Source organism: Accipiter gentilis, chromosome 9, assembly GCF_929443795.1.
Source record: "Accipiter gentilis chromosome 9, bAccGen1.1, whole genome shotgun sequence".
Lineage (NCBI taxonomy): Eukaryota > Metazoa > Chordata > Aves > Accipitriformes > Accipitridae > Astur > Astur gentilis.
Window position 1 is genome coordinate 23627870 of NC_064888.1, and position 21602 is coordinate 23649471.

The 21602-nt window shown below is 41.3% G+C and overlaps 2 protein-coding genes across 5 annotated transcripts in view; one reads left to right on the plus strand and one right to left on the minus strand.

The window, feature by feature from the left end:
• Positions 1 to 21602, plus strand: part of WDFY4 (WDFY family member 4) — a 145683-nt gene that overhangs the window by 83288 nt on the left and 40793 nt on the right. For all 4 annotated transcript variants that reach the window (XM_049810148.1, XM_049810144.1, XM_049810145.1 and 1 more), the window contains exons 42-47: positions 462 to 513; positions 1830 to 1996; positions 12527 to 12675; positions 13792 to 13912; positions 16352 to 16437; positions 17884 to 17946. In XM_049810148.1, the coding sequence (XP_049666105.1) occupies positions 462 to 513; positions 1830 to 1996; positions 12527 to 12675; positions 13792 to 13912; positions 16352 to 16437; positions 17884 to 17946 (638 nt within the window). The remainder of the gene's footprint in view (positions 1 to 461; positions 514 to 1829; positions 1997 to 12526; positions 12676 to 13791; positions 13913 to 16351; positions 16438 to 17883; positions 17947 to 21602) is intronic.
• On the minus strand, positions 20810 to 21598 carry LRRC18 (leucine rich repeat containing 18). Its single transcript, XM_049810159.1, has one exon. The coding sequence runs from the start codon at positions 21596 to 21598 to the stop codon at positions 20810 to 20812; it is 789 nt and encodes a 262-aa protein (XP_049666116.1).

Here is a 21602-nt window from a genome sequence, read left to right on the forward strand (position 1 = left end):
TGGATGATCAAAAGGGGAATTAGACTCGTTTGAAATAAGCATTGAAGTGTATGTGTGCGTATTTACAACTGTCTACCTCTGTAGTGTCTAAGTGCCAAATCCTAACAACCAAAGCTGAAAAACTTTAGTATATCAGGAAGTTCCCATCTCTAGGACATTTTCAGCCTTTATGTGAAGCTTGGATTCTGGTAGTTTTCTGTAGGCTGGGTGGTATGTTTTTTATGTTATAACTGGCCTCATGCAGGGTCGTCTTTGAAAAGACAATAGTCCTTTTGCTTAATTGTTGACATTTGTTCCTACATTATATTGTTCCTTTGGGTCCTTTCAAATGAGTTTATTTGAATTTCCAAGGCATTTATTTGCAATGTACTTCTAAATCTGTGGTTTTCTCTGCAACAATATTCTGAGTTATGTTTGCCTGTCTGCATATGCCACTCTAGTCATACCTAGTCTCTTTGCAGGTTCTCCTAGCAAACAGAAATGAAACAACACCCCCTGCTGAAGTAAATCCAGGTAACCTTTTAGGCCTAAATTACATCATCAAGAGGGTGGACACAAACAGCCAAAGAGAATTGGAGTTAGTGTATGGAGTTCCAGGTCAGAATTTCATCTAGTGAAAAAAACTTATTGTCAGTGCTCTGGGCTAAAAAGTCACTAGGAAAAGTCTAGGAAAAGACTGATGCAATTATTAGAGGTGGTACATAAATTGTCTTTAGAATTTGTTGCTCTCTTGTTGCCACCAGAAAGATCTGAAAGCAAAAAAGCTATCTTGAAATGAAAGCTTTGGGCATTCTTGGGCACCTGGAAAGCTCCTAACTGCTTAAACTCAGAAGGAAAAGTGCAGACTTTCCCCCTGCTTTTAGTAGACACTCCAGTTCTACCTCTGAAATAGTATTTAAAACCAGGTGATAGATGGCTATTACCACTTGGTAATGGGAATTGTAACTTTCTGAGAATGTGGACAAAATAATGGAAAGCAGAAGGAAATCATCAAGAATATTAACATTTCAAACTTTTTTTCAACATTCAAAATAGAACCAGATTTTTCAAAATATGATCATTATGTCAACATTTTTCATTTTCCAAGGCCAAGTTTTCTGTTACGTGAGACAGTAAAAGAAGAGGGGAGGGGGGATGAAGTATGGTATAGAAGTCAATAGTTTTTCAGAGGTGGGTGGAAACATTGAGAAAGAACTGTAGTTTGGAAATGTCAACCAAGTCTAAGGCTGTGGATTTCAACCATCTGTATGGCTGCTTCAGGTCAAGCTTCTAGTGTACACTGTTGGAAATAGGCGGTATTGTTGTATTTTTTTTTAATGTGATAGGGCCTAGCAAACAAGTGAGAGTGGAGCTCATTGTTCTAGACTCCAAATAAGGTTGAAGTACTACATAGTTTCTGCGTGAAAGTGGTTAGTCTACCTCAATAAGAAGGCTGATCATGCCTTCCCTAACCGTGTGAACTGCATGAATTTGCAAAACTTGGGACACAGCAAGATATGAGTGGATTGTCACTCCTTGGGTTCTCTTAAGATCCTGCTCAGTTCATGTCCCCAGAAGACTACCATTTTCAGTTTTTCCTAATTTCCTAATGTTCAGTGATTGTAGGAATTTAGTTTGAATTATGACTGAGTCCAGCTACCTGTTTTTAGTTCCCTGAACTAAGCATCTTTCTTTAGCACTCACAGATTTTACTTCTCTCTTGCTTGTTTTTTGCAGATAAATAATGTTATTTCCCAAGGTAGAACAGATTGGGTGAAAGTCTAAATTGCAAATGTTTTTGGTGTCATTCAGCTGCCACTAAAACTGCAATGTCTTTTATACTGATATAGGAGAGCTGATGTTAAATGGAGCAGAAAGGGAGATGGATAAGAAGGGATTGGATTGCAACCAGCTAACATTCTTCCCTGCACTACATGAAAGTTTCCATTCAGAAGACTTCTTGGAACTGTGTGTGGAGAGACAAATTATACTGCAGGAGTTTGCAGAGAGTGAAAAGGTAGGAAAGATGAGCTAGAAAATTTTCTCAGGGGGATGGCATTTTAGAGGGTGAACTGTATTTGAAGGTCTATCTGTTCCTTTCAGTTTGGGGTGCAGGTAGATTCTGGCTACAGTAAACATCATCACTATTTGTTTCCTTAGAGCAGCTAAAATTTTCCAGCCTCTGTATGAACTCCTATATAGACTTATTCTTGGAGAACGTTTAACATTAACTCTTTGAAGTAGCAGAAAAAAAATTGGGGCATGTGACGAAGGTATTCTTGTACCTGTGAGACACTATTGTCTGAATTTGTCTAAGACATGGCAAATTATGAGACTCTGAGAATCCTATCCTGCTTCCCCACCTTTACTCATGCTCAGAGCAGTGTCTGGATCAAATTTATTTATTACTTCTGGAAGAGTGTGCCAATTTTGTATAGGTTGTTAGTTCAGTGATGTTTAAATCTCTTCCTGATGAATACCAGAAAACTTTTCCTCCTCCCTTTGCATGCCTTTTTCCTCTCTGCTTCCCCATGACTACTGAACAGATTGTTCCCTCTAATGCCGTAGAGACTTTCCCTGCTTCCTGTTTGATGTTTCCATTGTGTGTCATCTAGTCAAAACAGTGCTGTTCCTTCCTTGCTCTTGTACTGGACTAGATGGCCCTTCTTCCAGGTTTCTTCCCAGCATAAGGAAGAGGCAGGTTCAGGAACACTGAGGGAGGACATGAGCTGTGGAGTAAATAGGGGTTACTCTGTTAGGGGAATAGTCTTTGGTCTGGTGTTCTCATTTAATCCCTTGGCTCAAAAGCCAGCAACCTGCCCTTTGCTCTCAGCATAGTCCCCCCAAGGGTGATTCCAAATCAAATCCTTGATGTTGGATATGCACTGCATATAGCCATTTTCTGCAGGATTATGAGAGATTTTGTCATGAGTAGTAGACCTGGCCTCATTCTCTGATCTTTTGAAGTCTACCTGTTTCTTCCAGTTGCATCATTCCCCCTGTTGGCCCAAATGTTAGCATCCCATAGTGGAAGCCAAGGGTCAGACTTGGAGTATTTAAACTCAGCCATCAGAGTGCTGTGATAGTTGTACATAGATACAGAAATAATTATTTTATTTTTGTGTCTCAATACCATCGCCAAATTTTCTTGATGCTTTGCCAATGGCCGAGGGTCACATTTGTGCTCTCTAACATGATGGTTTCCTCATGCTATTAGAGCTGTTGGTACACTGTCTGTCTATACAACATAATTCATTTCCCTGCCCCTCCTCCTTTTCTCCTCTCCCCCCAAACCTCTCCCCAGGAGAAGGAGACAGGCATGAAAATGTGAGGCATGTTTTCCGTGAGCTGATCTCATTCTGAGCCTTCAGGCTGTTTGTCTCTTCTCTATGTAACTCCGCAGGAAGCTGTCAGAAACGCCAGGCATGTTTTTTTCCAGCAGCAGTCACTGTGTTGCTGAGCTGACAGAAGTATTAAAAAAAGCAGTAGGGGGTGACATTAGCTGTCCTGCGCTCACTTAGTGCGCTGCGGTCCTGCCTTGTAAATGGCTGCCTCGTGAGCTGTTTGCACTTTAAGCAGGCAACTGGAACCATCTTACCTACTGCACTGCACAGAAAAGACATTGGGATGCTTTGGCAGATACTAGGTTGATTTCTGGAACACAGGGATAGCCCTTGTCTGGAAAGTGATTGTTGTTTTATAATGTCACCCAGTGCTATTTTTTTGCATTACCATTAAACAGACACCTTTGTACGTATTCAGATACGAGAGGTGGCTTTTTGCAGAAGCAGCAGATCAAATGCTATTGACATTGTCTGTTGGTTCAGAGTCTGTTCTTCAGCAGGTTAAATCAGGAGAATATGGGTGCAGATGGGGTATTGTTATGCTAATATCATCAGTATTTTGTTTTATCTTACTTGAAAAGTAGAATAGAAAACATTTCTAGGCATTCCTGTGAAAATAATTTTAAGTATTTCAACAAGGTAAGTTTACCACTTGGACTGCAAGAGAAAGGGACTATAAAGGAGAAAGCAAATCAATATAGTTTAAGTATAGGCTAAAGGAAGCTACTGAGTGGTTAGTCCCTGAGGGAGGGGAGACTAATTGGGAGCAGTCATGCTCTGTGTGTTTGAACAGCACCCAGACCATGCAAAGTCCAGCCTTTTGGTATGTCCTTTTTTGTCACTTTTTTAATGCAAAAAACTACCCACAGAAGAATGCATTTCCCAGATTTCAAAGTCAAACACTCTGAATTTAGGAAATGCCAGAAAACAAGAAATTAATACCAGATCTGTGCAATTACAGCCCTTAATGACATAATCACTTGCTGATTTTACCGCAAGACTATCCATTCTGCTTTACCAGTACATAGAGTGGAAGGTATGTCCATCCAAATCCATACCTTTAAAGTAGTATTTAGTTGTATTGATCATAAGTCTGTCTCCTCCAGCCAGGATCCTTGTAATACATATAACTGCATGTTCTGTGTTCTGTAGCAAGCAGGAATGCTGTAGATTCCAGTCATCTTCTTTACACAGTGTTAATTTGTTACTAGAATATGTCCATCCTCAGCAGGTTCTATGAAAAGAATAGTATTTAATCCTGTAGTTACATGGTGACATAATGCATTTACAAAGGTGCTGAATTCAGCCTGACTTTTGAGGGTATGACTTTGCAATCATAACAATGCTTTCTTAAATTTTGCGTGACATTCCCAAAGCTTGAAAATGGAGGCCTCTATCAGACCTCCCAAGAGTAGCAGGCCAATGGCAGGATTGCTGAAAATTACAGGTATCACACTGTCATCTGCTGGAGAAAACACCTTTAGAGCCTTTCAGGCCTTTATAATGGCTTCTGACAAGTGGCAGCTGGAGGAGATAGTAGGAGTATGTTTGATCCTGGATATGGACCTGTAGAGGGAGGAGGTTGCAAAGGAAACACAAATCTCCTCCACCATGTGTCCCAGCCCTTCCTTTGGGAGGGACACCGTGTTGTGGTAAGCACATTTTCTTTCCTGATTATTTGAAGTTTAGCCTCAGCTATTGTGACCCTCTTAGCTGCCCCTGAACTCCTGTTGTGTTTGTGCTGTTTACCCCATTCTCCTCACCTATATAGTACAGCCTCCAGTTCTCAGGATTCTTGATCTCATCCTATTTCACTTGCCCAGAGAGTCCTAGTCTCTCTGCTATAGTCACCCTACCCTAGATGTAGTGTCATTTCTAGTTTTATGAAGCTCCTTGCTGTTCTTTCCCTGTTTCTTTCTATATTCTGCACCAGTTTGCCCTAGTCCTCAACAGCTTTCAGTGATCTGCTAGATGCAGATTGAAAAGCAAAAAACTTTGTATGCAGTGTTGGTGAAATGCAAGATACAGAGGGCCACTGTTGTGTTTTGTCTCTGTGAAGGTACATAAAGAAGTAAGTGAGTGTTCAGAGGAGTTGTAGATGTTTGTGGCTCACCCACACACTCAGAGTCTGGGCACAAGGGATGGAGGGTCAGGGTAGTTGTTTGCAGACTAAAGCAGAATGGTGGGCTGGTAGCTGAGATATTTTGTTGCTTCACATCCTCCCTTACAGATGGTCCCAGCAGGGACCACTTGTGAAAGCTGGGCAAAAGGACTGCTCTTGGTGTGCTTGGGACAAATGTGACTTTGAAGTCAAAGTTGGGAGTTGAGTCACCTTATTGCTGAATGTTTGGAACTGGTGCTGTAGTTACAGTAGTGTAAAGTAGTATCTATGTGTATATGCCCAAAGCAGCACAAGGTGTTTGTTTTTTCCTGCACACAAGTTGATATGTGTAAATCACTAAATGAATATATCAGTCTGCAGGTGCAGATTTACAGGTGCTGCTGTCAGGCTTGTCCTCACAGAAGTTACTGAACTGTCATACTCTGGCTGCTTGGTTATACATTTTGCTGAGGTTCTGTTAAGGTTATAATGTGCACAGTGAAGATTATATTTTGCATGTATCTTTAGTATACTGCGACTGTACACATTACAGGCATGGAAGGACAGGTTATATGTGATGTGGGTGATGTTACTCAACATGTGCTGCTGCAGAATTTTGCAAGAGAAATGCAAATGGGAACTTGTCCTGAACTAATCTATCAACTTGCCTACCAAAAGCCAGAGCCAACCCTTTAAATAATGCTGGCTTACCAGCAGAGACAGGGAGATTGCATTCCTTATCTGCAACCTGAGTCCCAACTGCAAGATTGCTTCCCTGATCTTTACAAGCCTAAAGTAGTCCTTCCAGGTTGTTAATGTGCAGTTAGCATGTAATAGATGAAGAAAATGTTGGAAGGCTTGGGGAATGGTTTTGGTGTAGAAATTGTGACTTTTGGGGAAAAGTAAACCTCTGTTTGCCAGCAAGTCATTCAAGATGGTAAGAAATCCAAGCAGCTGGGGTAATGAATCTGAAGTTAACAAGAGGGCATGGCCTAGCAGAAATCTGGGCACAATGCCCTTCCTTGAAGGAGGGGCTGGAGAGAGCACAGGAGATGCCAAGAACAATAGCAGAAGGGACTAGCATAAATCAGAGGGAGTGGGATCCATGGTTGGGAGAAAAGAGCTAATTAAAGAACAGGCTCAACTGAAAGAGGAAACAGCTATAAAGGTCAGTATCTAGGACCTGCAGAATGGTGCAGCAGCTCTGCATCCACTTGTGGATCCATTGTTTTTAGGGGCATTGCACATACCTCACAGCTATGAATAGAATAGAATAATTTCAGTTGGAAGGGACCTACACTGATCATTAAGTCCAACTACCTGACCACTTCAGGGCTGACCAAAAGTTAAAAGCATGTTATTAAGGACATTGTCCAAATGCCTCTTAAACACTGACAAGCTTAGTGCAGCAACCATCTCTCTAGGAAGCCTGTTCCAGTGTCTGACTACCCTCTCGGTAAAGAAATACTTCCTCATGTCCAGTCTAAGCCTCCCTTGGCACAGCTCTAAACCATTCCCATGCGTCCTATCGCTGGATACCAGGGAGAAGAGATCAGCACCTCCCTCTCCACTTCCCTTCCTCAAGAAGCTGTAGAGAGCAAAATGCAAAACATCAAGGCACTCTGTTTTCATGGGAGCACTGTTACACTTCATCCCGGTGCAAGGCTGCAGCAGTAGAGAACTTTGCATGTGCTGATGTACAGTAGAAACAAGGGACTAGCTGTTGTGGTCAAAGCAGAAGGCTGGGAAGCCAGGTCCTTGGCACAAGCCCCCTCCCCAGCCCATGTTCCTCCACCCCTACCCCAGCTCAGTGAACAACTTTGCTACTAGGTGCAAAGGACAGGGTCTGACTCATGCTGTAAGTGTCACAAAAAACCCAGAGCATCTTTAGCCGGATCTCTGCTCTTCTGGACCTGCTCCTTTACCATACTACTTTTGTGCTCCATGGATACCTTCTAGTATTCTCTCTTCATATCTGGTTCCGGGGTGGGGATTTTTTAGTGTTTGCCTTGGTGGAAAAAGTCTTTCAATTGCAAGGCTGTAGCTTCTCCCCGGATCTCTGCAGAGCTCCTGACAAACTCCAGGGCCCTGACTGCCACCTCAAGCAAGTGCAGCTGATCCGCTAACAGTTGCTTTCCATAGAGTGGTGCAGCAGGGAAAGGAGCAGGCAGACTTTGCTGTGGTTAATCCTGAGAGATTCACAGGAGCAGTTGGAAGGGCATGAACTTGAGTGAACTGACCTAAGGGGAAATTTAAGGGCTTATATTAGGTTTTGGCAGCTTTTTCTTTTTGAGAGGAGCCTGGAGTGAGACAGAGATGTCTGGGTGTGCAAGAGGTATAAGCACAATCCTATTAGAACTGTCTTCCAGATGCTATCATCATCTAAGGGATGCCAGCTTCTCAGGCTGGTGATGGGCCAGGACAGATGGCAGCTTTCATCACAGAAAGCAGGGAGAAAGAGCAGTCCCAGTGCCCACAACCACGTACAAGACAAGAGCCTCCTGCCACCATTGCTTTCTCCCAAATATCTGATATTTTTTCCTTGCAGCATTTGAGAAGTTGTTAAAACCTGAGAAGTGCATACAGAAGAAACACCTTCCACAAGGGGTTTTGCTCCAGTGGAGTAAGGGAGGGAGGGTGAGTGGAGGCTAGCTGCAAAAAAGGAATGTGTCCTCGGTCTTCTAAGGCAAAGTTGCGACAACAAGGCTTTCTTTCTAGTGATTGCAATGGTTTCACTCAAGTCTGAGCAGAAGAAATTTGATCCAATGTTTGTAACAGTTCAGATGTGATCAAACTTGAGCCTAGAGACCCTACCACTAAAGACTAGGTCAAGCAGATTTAGTTTCCTTTGGTCATTGAGCAGCTGGAGAGAATGAAGCAACCTGTCATGTATTCTTAAGTTGTGATTAATGAGACACAGGTGTGATGGTTTCAAAGTAAGATGAGACTTCAACAACAAGCAAACTAACAATCATTGCAGGAGAAATGTCTTGTGAGTGGCACAGAGAGGTGGACCTGTGTTGCTCTCACTTACCATGATAACACGTATGTTTGCCTAGCAAAAATTGTGAAGGCAGCGTATTTGATTTCATGCACTCCCAGTAATTTTAAACTCTGTGGCCTTAAATAACATTGGCCCTAGTTTACTGACATGTCATTTGTAGCTGATGCACCCTGGGATTCCTCAATACACAACAGAAAGGGCAGAAATAGTGTATGACTACAGGTTTCATCTCTGTGATTCCTGATACAGTGCTACCTGAATGTGTTGCTTTTATGTGTATTGTGTAAAGTTTTTGTAGCTTTTGCTGAGCAAGTGATTAGAGACAGCTGTGAGTGTTTACAGGGAAACATGAGATGTGACAATGAGGAGGAAGGGGCTTCAGGAAGTCCCTAACCCACTGGTTGCTGAGAAGGTATATGAAGATCAAGAATCACTCCATACCTAGCACATTTCTTTTATACTCTTTCCATAAGCTTCTATTATTAAGATGCAGGATAGTTGTTTAGATGAACCACTGAACTGACTTGGAGTAGCCATTCTTTTGTCCTTATTCTGTAAACATGCTGTGCTCAGGAGATTGTGTGGCAGGGGTAAGTGTGTTCCAGTAACATGGTTTTGTGACTTCAATTTCCTTGCATTGTATTTTTCCCTGGAGGGACCATGCTAACACTGCTAGAGTCTGCAGGAATAGATGGCTAACCTCTTCCAGTGTTTTTGAAAAACTGTATAGACTCTGCATCTTCAGGCATGTAATTCCTTTGGAAGTCTGCCTCTTGAACTCAAGAGCAGATACGCTTTTGTGGCTATTTGCTTAGTGCAACTGGAACATTTACAAAGAGCTCTTCTGAAAAACAAGAAAAAAGAAAAAAAACCATGCCTTTAGCTTTAATTTCCTTGTACATCTGAATGAACAGAGCAATCAAGAGATGCAGAGCTTTGGGCAATACCTTAGAAGGTAATTATTCAATTATTTTTTGTCATGTTTGCTTCATTGATTAATGATTCTAGTGGATGGTGAACTGGATTCTGTTCTATTTTGACAGAAAAGGAAAGGTTTTATTTAATCTATGATAATTTCAGGCTGCTTTGTGTTTCAGTGCAAGACCGTAGGTACAAGACTGTCCTGGTGGGGGTTCTGTAGTACACCTCTTTGTCAGATCTTTATTACCCACCCGGAATAAAATGAGCCCTGCTCTCCAAATTGGAACAACTGACTCAGCCCAAGGGCTCTAGTATTCCTAATGGTGCAAATATGTTTAATTCTGTTGGGGGATATGACATCAAAGAAATGGATTTGGCACTGGTGACTGTTACTGGTTGGGTAGTACAGAAGACAGAATGTACTGGGGCTTAGAGTTTAGGGTTTGAGAAAGAGAGGTACACCGTCTCTCCTCTCTCAAGGCCTGCTAACGTGCCGGTCCTGCCTTAGGTGGAGTAACAAAGTGATTATTTGTGCCAGACCATATTAGTCACCGTGAGCAGGCCCCCTTCACAATCCACGTGCCTCCCAAAACCACACACATGATCTCTGGCACGTGGGCAGGGTTTGCTGAGGTGGATTTCTTAGAAGTCTGGATTTCAACTTTGTGTCCATTTAGCTATTTTACACAATTGCCTGATGTTTCAATATTCAGTTACCTTCCTTTTGGGAAGAAGTGATCTTTCTGCTATTTAATTACTTCAGGAAACCCTGTGGTTTGCTAATGTGAGCAGAATTCCCCAGTATTCTCAGTGCAAGCATACATGCCTCTAACCATGTAATGGTACAGACATACACAGGCAGTCTAGTTCAGAGAGTTCTGTGGTTGGCATGTCCCCACAGAGACAAGCATTCCTGTGGGATCGGCAGGAGAGGTGATGAAAAATGCTAGCTTCCTCTTAGAGATAATTTAGAGGGGAAAGAAAAAGAGATTAAAGGAATTTTAATGAACAATTACCCACAGAAATCTTTCAGGGTGGGTTTGTTTTTTTTTTAAACCCAGACTGAAAACAACATTCTGTGCCCACTATGTGACTTCAAAATGAAACCCCCTATTTTGCTGGTAAAATAATTACTTTTCAGTAAAAAAAAAAAAAAATTAAATGTAGAAAAAAGGTTTTATTTCAATTATTTATGAATTTATTATTTATGTTATGCTGGCATCCAAGACTGAAAGCTTGTGTAGCAGTGTGGGTCTGTTTCAGCTGACCTGAGTTAGCCTATGTGTATTTTGATATAGAGGCAAGGAAGGTTGTAGATTTGATTCCAGAAATTGTGTGGTAAGAGCAAAGGCAAAAAGCAAAGGAGAACCATACCTACTCTACATACGACTGTGTAGACTTTACATGATCCAGTAGAACCGATGCTATTTCTGGGTCATTTTTGCATGCATAAAATATAATACAGGACCCTTGCTCTTATGAAGTTTGGTAGAGGTAAGATCATTGAGATTTTAAAAGAAAAAACAGACTTTGTGATACTTCTCATACTTGTCAATCAGTTCTCTCAAGAACATTGCACTAGATTTCTGAACCAGCAAACTTCTGTTATGTAATTGCCGCTCAGATCTAATCCCTCTGTATGCAGCCCTCTGGTCCTTGGAGCCTCAGATGGACTCAGCTTACAAAATTTTACATGAATTTCTGGCTTGTAGGTAGTTCAGGGTTGTCTTGTTCTACAGAGGGAGCTCAATAGTGAGCAGTTTTCTTAGTATGTAAGGTAGTGTTAGTGTTTTAAAATTTTGGAAGCATTAGTGTTTTGTTGTAGTATGAACATTTGAAGGGATCTTTGCAAATAGAGGGTGCTTCATCTAAGACTGGGCTTATAGGCTGATGCTTAGCTCCTACCTCCTTCCCTGGGAATGTAGGATATACTGGTTCAAAGTTCTGGTCCAAACTGGGCACAGCAGTGGGTTGACCTTGATCCTCCCAGTTGACTGCACTAACCAGTGGACTGCTCTTTTGGAGCTGAGTATATATAGAAGAGTGAATCGACAGACAAGAAAAATTAGGAACTTCATGCCTCTAAACATTAGGGAAATTCTTTACAAAGAATTACTGCTTGATTTAAAATCAGAACTTTAAGTTTCCTGCAGCCCACACAATCTTCCAGATTGTTGGGCTTTTCTGGTCTCTGTATCGGTCTGTTTCCTTTCTATACCATCGCTCAGGCATTGAAACTTCCAGAAAAAAGTCTTTTTCTTCTTTATCAAATCTGGTCAATTCCCAAGAAAATTTTCTATGAACTGGCATATATGACTGAAGAACTACTTTGTTGAAAAATTCCCAATGCTTCTAAACTGTGGGTTAGAAATTCCTCTATTTTAAGGGCCAAGTTAATTTGCTCAGGAGAAAGAAAAAGAAAATTAGTCTTAGGATGCCAAGGGAGGTTTTTTAAACTATTCCAGAATGTTTAACTAAATCTTTAAGACAACTAGAATCATAGATTCATATATTTTGATTAGCCTTCTGTATAATATAGGATGGAAAAGTGCCAGTGCAAGGAGTTTTATGTTACTGAGATTTCAATCCATTGTATGCTGATCCAGCTGACCATGGTGAGATAGATACCTAGAATATTAGATCCTTTCCTTGCTCCTTACTCCCTGGGATCCATTTGTAGGATTTTTTCAAGTATATATTTCACTGGGATCTAAATAAAAGTATTTGCCTTTCACTGTATTCTAAATATACATATATTTATTACATGCCACTGTTTTTCTGTTTTGATGCTGTGTAAGTCAATTCCTTCCTCAGAGCTTCAACCCCCTGCCTGTGTAGTAAGTACTGCTGTCTAACAAAGTTTTGCAGTGATAACTCCTGTAACATTTGCAAGATTTTCATTCTCTGTAGTGATGTTGCTAAACATAGCCACAGATAGATGGAGAAATAACAGATTTACTGGGGGAAAAGAGCATAAGACCCTCCTACTACTAGTACCACAGAGGCAGGCACTATCAGTCATATGGTGATTTTGTGGCTGCACCCCTATAGACCTGCTGATCAAGATGGCAGCTGTTTTGGTACAAATATATGTCATTCTGAATCATTGGGTCTTACTTCATGCTGTCCCTGTCTCTTGTGTTACCCACTCCTGGCTTCATTATGCTTGCTTACTAGGTCACGTTCAAGTGCTCTGTGGCAGTTGTGCAGGGGCATACAGCATTGGAAGGAGTGCTGCTTTTCGGCAAGGAGCACTTTTACATTTGCGAGTGCTTTGTGTTATCTCCTCTAGAAGAAGTCTACTGTACACGTCACTGCTTGTCCAGGTGAGTCATTCTTTCCTCCCAAAGATCTGCTTGGTTAACTTCAGTATTGACACATGAATACCTAGGATTTGCACAGACGTTGATATTAGCACAGCGAGAAGTTTCCCATTCTTTCTATCTATTCATGGAATTGTTTAACATAACTAACACAGGTGCTTGTTCACAGGCTTTGGAGGTGCAACAAGAACTCCCAGCTCCAACAGATGGAGATGCTGGGCACATTGCTGTTTTTCAGTTCTTTTAAAGTGTTGTTAATGTTTCTTTCTGATTGGCTCCCATCTTTTATTCATATGGAACAGTCATTGCAAGAGCCTTGAGCTTCATTGTCTCATAAGCTTTTTGTTTCTTTCTCCAAGACAGAATCGTAATTAATATTTGGTACACTGCTATCATCTTTGACTCATGATTTATTGAGACTGATCAATATTGAAAATGAGTCTGTTAGACTTAGCTCTTTGTGCATACTGTGTGCTCATGTGCAAAACCCAGTGGGACAGTGAGTAACTCGGTGGTTTTACTCCCTGACTGTCTGCTCTGCATCCGATTCTTACTAAGTCCAATATCAGTCAATCTGATCAGGTGACTTAAGGATCAATTGGACTGGGTCCGATAAAAGCTTAGGTTGTTTTTCTAAGGGATTTGCTATGGACTAGGCTGTAGATAGCAATTGCAGTACATGTACATGACTAAAGTAATAACAAATTAATTGCTTAATTATTAGTTCCAATTAATTGCTGTTTATAATAGCTGTGTGTCCAGATGATGCTTGCCCTTGCCCCAGGCTTTCAGGTTCTCCCACCCAGCTCCTTCCCTTGCTGCTTCTCACACTTCAGTGTGTGCAAAACTTTGCCTGTTTGCATGCACTAAAACAATTCCAAACCTACCCTTAGACTCCACAGGCTCTTTAATTTATTTTGGGAACTAGTACAAAATCTGCCTTCAGTCTTTAGCTTTGTTTTCAATTCATGTATGCCCCAGTTGATCTTGCTATCTCATAGTATTTTTATTCTTCTTTAGGGAGGACTTGGATGTTCGTGATGGCTCTCCTGATCTTTTTTGTTTCAAGTTAATTTTTCTTTCTTTATATTTTTCTGTCTTTATATTTTTCTCTTCCAGCATCAGTGATCCATTTATTTTCAACTTATGTCATAAAGATCATGCTGTGGGAGATCAGATGTGTTCCCGTTATTCGTATCATGATATAAAAGAGATTCACCTGATGCGCTTTCTTCTGCAGGTAGGAGCTAACATGCTCAGTCATTTGAGAAAAAGCTGCAACAGCAGTGATGACATGTGACTGAAAACTACTTCCACAATTTTTACTAAGACTGCTGACATTTACTTGAGTCCCAAAATGCCTTTGCTCCCATCATTGCTTCATTAGCCTTTGGTAATACAAACTCCTTCCTATATTCACCAGGGTGTTTAAGCACCCTCACTGGAGTGGTTGGCTTATTAGTTGTTAGGCTAACAATGTTCTTCACAGTTTATCTCAATGTTTTTGAAAATAAGACTTGAAGTCAATATCCTGTGTTTTGATGGAAGCTCCCAGTAAGTGTCTGACTTTCAGTAATACTCAGCTCCCACAGACTTCAGTAGTTTTGAACACCAGTGTATTATGGGTATGTGTAACATTCTTACCCTGGGCCTCTTGCAATAACTTCCAAGTTGTGCATGTAAGTCAATAAATGAACCATAAGTCAGAGCAGAGGATTTGAACCCTCTGTGCCTTTAGCTGTGCTACCCAGAAGCTACTCATCACCAGTGGCCTAGTACCCTTTTAGTTTTGTCTGGTTTAGATGGGCCTGTGATGAGAATCACAGAAGAGTTGTAGCTAGAGCTCCTTGCAGCACCAGAGCCTGTGCTTGCTCTAGAGGGCTTTAGTACAGTCTAAAGAGTAATTCACAGATTTTGTCTGACAAAAATATGGCATTTTGAAGCAGCCACAACTAGTTAACTGTTATTTTGAATCCATTTTTGGAAGGTTGAGATTCAAAACAGAATTAAGAAAACATTCAGAAAATTCAAAGGTTGGAGAAAATGGGTCTGATAATTGTCTTATGTCATGTAGTATGGCACTCATCCATGACTCAGGCCTGTTTTATTTTATATTTAATTATGTATGCAAAATGGACAATTTTATTAGGTGAGACTTGCTTCAAGATACAGGATATCTCAGTGATTAGGTCACTCTCCAAGCATATATACGAACATTAAGTCTTGTTCTGAGTAACTGTATGAAGCTTATTTTCTTATATCACTGGTGAGCAACCTGAACAACAGAACTGTCATATCTTCTGTTTTGTGAATAGCATCAAAGTTGCCAGTGGAATCTTGCTGCCTTCTCATATATTCAAAAGTCTGTGTATGCATGGATCTTTTTTAAACATGTGAAATGGAAATGTTTTGCGTGACCCAAAGTGAAAAATGGAGATGAGTAAAAACAGTCTTTCTTTGACTGGGCTTGGGGCAAAGGCGGGGCTTGTTGATTTGAGGGAGTTTTGTGGTTTCTTGGTTGAGGGGGCGGTTTGGTGTCTTTGTTTTGTTTTGATTTGTTTCAATTAACAAATTGAAAACTCAGGTGTCTGTATCAGGCTCTCAAGTTCTTGCACTAGGACTCCATGTCATAAACTGCTTTGAAAAAGTATTGCAGAAAAAGAAGAAAACTGATTCCTTGCACTTTGCCTGCAGGGCAGGTGGATCAGCTGTTTGGGCAGCTACTGTGCCTCAGAAAGCTATCTCCTGTTCGTGCACATAGCCCAGCTCAGAGCAAAGCGCTGTGAAACCACACGGCCCAATTCTGTAATGACGACACTTGAGCAGACTTGGTTTGGAAAGCTGAGCTTCAGAGCAAACGCTGCAAGCTGTTTATTGTCATAGCTGCTCTCATATTACCTTTCTGATTATGCTTTATTTGTGAATCATATACGGGGCAGTTGCCATTGAGATGTTTTTCTAGGTTTGTATTGCACCTGTCATGTTTGGATTGAAACTCATCTCTGGGGTCCCCAGACGCTATGTCACTTGTAGTTTTACTTGACTGACTTTGGGGCAAAAAGGGCCACTCAATGAGTAAATAATAAGATTATATGCAAATGTCTAACACAACAATTGTGTGGAGACCTTGCAGAAAAAAGGGGGTGAAGTTTTCAACTTTGATTGTTTAAAGCTTCAGTGAGAAGTGTCATAAACTCCCCTTCCTCCTCTGCTGCTTCTTGTCAGGAGAAATTATTTTGGCATTTCTGTTGAGCTTACTATTCATTTAGAAAGCAGTATGGTTGCTTTCTAAAAGAAACTCTTATTTAGCATCCCCTTTTCATGTTATCTTTCTCACCTAATCAGAAGTGTATACTACTAATGTCTTGTTAATCACACTGAGATTTCAAGATAAAAATGCTTCAGAAGCAGCAGAAGGAGGTGGGTGACGAAACCATATCTGGGGTTTGGGTTTGCTTCAGAGAAGCATTTGAACTCCTAGTCAACTCAGTAGGACCATTCCTACAGTTGGAGAAATTAGGAATATTAGGCATATTTTGCTATAGTTCTTCATACTTGATACAAAGTCAAGGCCTGGTTTTTTTAAAGCCCTGAAGAATTGGACAGGCCATGATGGACTCTTTGCAGCACTAGTCTTTGCTCTGCAGCTCTTCACATTGTAAATGGTTTATCTTTCCAGGAGATTGCCTTGGAAATATGCTTCAAAAATGGTTACTCCAGATTTCTTGTCTTCCATGACAGCGACAGAAATAAGATATTTAAGAGGTAATCACTACTTCATAATAACATGTGAACACGCAGGTGACACTCCTTGTCTATTGCCCCTATTTATCCTGGTTTCAGATGTTTGTCTTTTGCTGTCCCAGGGGCTTTTTCTTCAATTGCAGGCCCTTGGTCTTTACTGGGTTACACTTAAGCAAAGCTATGAAATTTTCCTTTTGCTGACCTGTGAATTCTTCGGAGCATTATATATTGATTATCAAGGGAGCTAGTGCATGCGTTCTAGCACCCAGTGGTGTGTTGTATGTCCCTGCATCCCAGGTAATTGCATTTGTAGCTGTGCTGCTTCCTCTCACTGAGATGACAGCCACCTCCATCTCGCCTCACAGCACTGCGTGAAAGAAGGTTTCTTCCTGCATTCTTCCAACACAGGAAGTGTCATTAGATTCTTTAGGAATAAAACTTTTTTGTCACTCTGACTCTGACTTTATCTTTGGTGTAGAGTTAACTTTTAACAATGGAATTTTTGTTTAAAAAAAAGATTTCTCCTTAAGTGCTTGTCTTGTTTGATGGAACTTAAATGTAAGACTATGAGGTGATTAATTTGCACTTTGTTTTCTTGCAATTTTTTTTCCTACTGCAGTTCTGGCCGTTATATCAGGTTTAATTTCACTATCCTTTATGCAGAAAAAAATACTTCAATACGTAGTAGTTCCTGTGGCAAATTCTGCAGGCTGGACTGAGGATTGGTACTGTCAATTTCTAAACAATCATAGCAGTTCCTTCTGCTCCTGAAATCTCTGAACAGTTTCTAATGGGGTATTGCTTAAAAAGTCAATACAGATTTATCTGTTTGTTCTTTCTAAACTGGCTGCATAGTGTGGCTACTTAAAATCACCAGGTTCTGCCCCAGAGCCTGCTGCTTTGTTTAGCCCTTATCTTTGCTGTGTCTCAGCTCTGACAAATATCTCTTGGGGGAATCTTGTGGAGGCAGTTCAATATAAGGTTTTGAGCCTCAGCTGCCTGTATTGCCCCTCAGCTGAAGGTCACCAAACCTACATATTTCAAGAGTTTAGTATGTCTGACATCATAAACCCCCAGTGAAAGTAAACAAGAATGTCTGAGGCATGGGTTGGTATTCCTTTCTGCTGTTTTTCTTAGGTAAATGTCTGAGCAGGTTCTCATTCTTTGGCTTTAACTAATAGCACCTTAAACCACCAGTTCATAAGTCCATAGCCCTATGTATCAATTCAAGGTCCTGTTTGGGAAAGAAACTGATTTTATCCAACCCATAGACAACTCCTTAATATTAAATGTATGCTTTTGCTCTGTTGTCTTGCAGCTTTGTCCTAGGTTAGAGTCTCAGTGAAATGCTGTGGCATCCTTAAGGAAAAAAGTTGCTGTCAGAACATGATATAGGTTATATACATATGTAAAGTATACAGATAACCATTTAAATAATTATAACGTGACCTTTCATATCTCCTATAGATTTTGCTCTTTCCAACCTGCTTTGAAGTCGAAGGGGATAACAGAAGAGTCTTTAAATATAAGGTAAAACATAGGAAACATTGGATAACTATAGACAAGTGCAATTGTGTGAATAAGTTGCACCTTAAAAAAGTATCTAGAAACTTATGTATTTGTGCCCCCTGTTTTAAAGATTCAAAGGTGCCCCCAGAACTCTGAAAAGCATTCTACTGTACAGCATCCACAGTGTGAAAACATGAAGAACATGTTGAGTAGCTGACTGTGCATAGTTGATTAATAATTATTACCTCCTTAATATGACTTTATTGGTAAACTCTACACAGACGGTTAGTGTGGGAAAGAGACAGTCAGTGAGGTGAGGTTAGAACTAATCCATATGCTTCTGCATAATGTCCTCTTTATTGTGTGGTTAGGGCAGACAACGATAGATGTACACATGGATGTTTTGGCATGCTATAGTAACTGTGTCAGATTTACCACTGCATGGAAAAAAGTTTTCTCTAGTGGGAGGTGACTGAGAGCATGCTCCATGCTGACTTGAGTTACTTGCACACCTGTAACTCTCCTCAATTTAGATATCTGAGGAACACAAGCCTGGATGCCTAATTGGTGTCCTCTGAAATGATTGCCTGGAGGCTGGAATACTGCTGAGACCTGGGGGGCAGATTACCCCTAGGAGTTATTGTGGCCTGTGTCAGCTGTACTATTCTTCTTAATTTTCACTCTACCTGTTGTAGATCATTACCTATCTTGTAAATGAACATTTTCACTCCTGAGTACCAGCCATCAGCTTGCAAAAAGTATCAGTGCAGTATGCAGCCAGCTCTGGCTAGAGCCTAAACTATGCCAGAGGTGATGGTTGACTCTATGGAGAATGATGCGTGTTCTGTGTGGAGTAACCAATAACTGACCCCAGGGTTTCCTTTCCCAGTGCTTGCTGGGTGCTCAGCAGGTGGGAATGTCTTGAGAGAAGATGCACTGTGGCTGCAGGAACTTTGGGATTTAGCTAGGCATGTGATTATCATGAGAAAAACTTGACTCATATTTGGTCTCAGAGATTGAAGCAAGGAGTATGCCTAGGTCTAAAGTAGCCTGTCCTGAATCCCATAAGGCTCTGCCTTCAGTTTTACTCTGTTGGCTGAGAGAGGACCCTGTGCACCTTACTCACTCTCAGCATATAAGGGGCCTTTGGCGTAGCTTTGGCTGAGCCATGTTAGACCATGAGCTGAATTAAAATAAACATGAGATAGTGCTACTGCCTGAGTAATGATCCCAGAAAAGTTGTGCTTAAGTGGAAGGTTAGAGAAAATGACCCCAGTGGTCATGATTCCCTTTACCAAGCTCCAGTCTGGGAAACAAAGGACTGAGGACTTGATGATTTTACTTTTCTCTCATTTAAATTCTAGAGCCGCTTCTAAGTTGGAAAAATTCAAGAGCAGCACAAGGGGCTCCTTCCCCATCTAGAGGGCAATGGCTGTCTTCCACAGCATCCCAGCTTTTCCTGCCCTACCTGAGACAGGGAGGAAGTCCAGACTGAGCTCTTGGCCCAGACACACTATTAATAATTGCACAGCTGAAGCATGGAAAGAAGAAATTACTAGTTTGATGTATCCTATGACATTGAGGTAGTAGCATTTCTGTGAAACCCCGTATCAGTTTTTCCACCTAGCCCATAGGAATTATACCCAGGAGTTCTAACTCCCAGGCTCTACTGTAGCCATTTAAGAAATTATAATGGGCTGTTACTGGACAACTGAGTACTTTGCCCCTGGCACTTTATTCTTCATTTAAATATACTTAAATGTTTGCCATCACCATATGTTACTACAGCCACAGCCAGCATCTCTTCTTGTGTCATGCTTGACTGCTTTTATAGTCTGCTGTACCTGTATATTGCTGTTTGCAGGCTGCCAGCACTCTCTGCCCTAGGGATGTGATTTGAGCAAGTGAATGTGTGTGCTCAGGTGCACATGTACATGCGTATATGTGAACAGAAAGCTAGAAGTACTGTGGGGACACCACACCTGATTTAATCTGTTCACCAGCTGACTCTTGGATCATGGAAGAGGGTGACTCTTCTCTTTTCACTGCTTAAGTGATATGTCCAGAACCCTTAAAAAGAGCAATCTTTTCCCTACCCCTTCTCTATTCTGTGCCTTCCTTGGAGGGAGACTCAGAGCAGACAAAACACAATGAATATAGATGGTGGTGGTGGCTGATTGTGTCGTTCAAGTTAGAGATCACAGCGCCCAGGTATAGCACTCAAAATCCCAGAGAACTTCCTTATGCAAAGTCTGGCCACTTGATGGCAAACAGGATGACTGGTTGTTTAGCTCTAAGCATCGTGTTTGCACTGCTTAGTTACTCCTGAGCATAATATTTGTGTCATCTGCCTCTGCTGAATTGGAACAGGCTCATGGTTCCTACACTGACAGTGCCTATCTGAGATTCTCTGAGGGGTTGGTGGCAGCCACCAGCAGCAGAAGGTTCCCAGGTCTGTTCCTTTTCCTCCAAATAGTATTTACTGAGACTAGTTTAACTGTGTCTCACCCTATGAAAATGAACAGAACTAATGTTTGGAGATCAGTGGTGGGAGTGGAGTTACTAGAAAAAACTATCTTTTTGAAGATTCCTTTGCTGCACATGTGCACACACAGAAGACCAAAAAAATCCCAAACAAACCCAAACGTGGAGAACATGTTGTAGGAACAGGTCCAGATGGAACTAGTCCTTCCTTTCCCAAGCATACATCTGTTTTAGTTGTTTTAGATTCCATTTTAGAGACCACACAGGTATGCTGCTTCTAAAACTGAGTAGATCTTTAAAGGAAGAGAACTGCAGAAAAAGGGAGGAGGAAGGAAGTCAGCTCTTTATTAGCTTGGACTGGACTTCATGGGACATGGACTGTGGAGTGCCTTGGTATATTTCAGGGGTGTTTGCCTCTTAATCTCCATTCTTCTTGATTATCCTTTGCAGTGGAATTGGGTGTAAGGAGTAAAGGGAAATTTGGCTTCTTTGAGGGGCTAGGTGTCACATTCTTTAGCTTGTTCAGCTTGTCCCTCTCATCCTGACACATCTTCAGGCAGGAAGAGCACAGGTCTTTATCTTGTACTAAGTAAAGTGTTTCTGTGCGTTTAACAGAGTCAGCATACTCTTCTTGTTCTGTTGTATCTGGGAAAGGGTTTCTTTTTGCATTCAGTTTCTTGAGCTTTGGGAGCTTTTTCACACTGTTTGGGATGGTGGTCAAGGCGTTGTCAAAGAGACCTATCTCATTAAGTTCCTTCAGGCCCCCAAGACTGGTGGGAATACTGTCAAGACAGTTCAAGCCAAGGTTAAGAATACGCAGGTTCCTGAGAAGGTTCAACTCTTCTGGAAGATTTTTGGTGGTCAGCTTGTTGTTACATATATTCAGGTAGAAGAGGTTCTGAAGTTTACCTATTGCCTTGGGCAGCTCCTCAAGCTGATTACTATGCAGGTCCAGCCAGCGCAGTTTCTGGAACTTCTCGATGCTGCTTGGAATCTTTTTTAACATGTTTCTGCTCAGATCAAGTTCATCCACATCAGCCAGTTTCAGAATGCACTTGGGGAAGGTGGTGATACCCATCTTGCTTAAGTCAAGACGTCGTCCTCCATCAGAAGATATCTGGATGGAATTTTTGGCAATTTTCAAGGTGATCTTTTTCCCTTTTTGACCTTTTGCTTTCCCCTTGGCCATGTCT

Excerpts from the sequence above, each read along its gene's own strand:
- LRRC18 (XM_049810159.1), bottom strand. The coding sequence starts at position 21,598 with ATGGCCAAGGGGAAAGCAAAAGGTCAAAAAGGGAAAAAGATCACCTTG.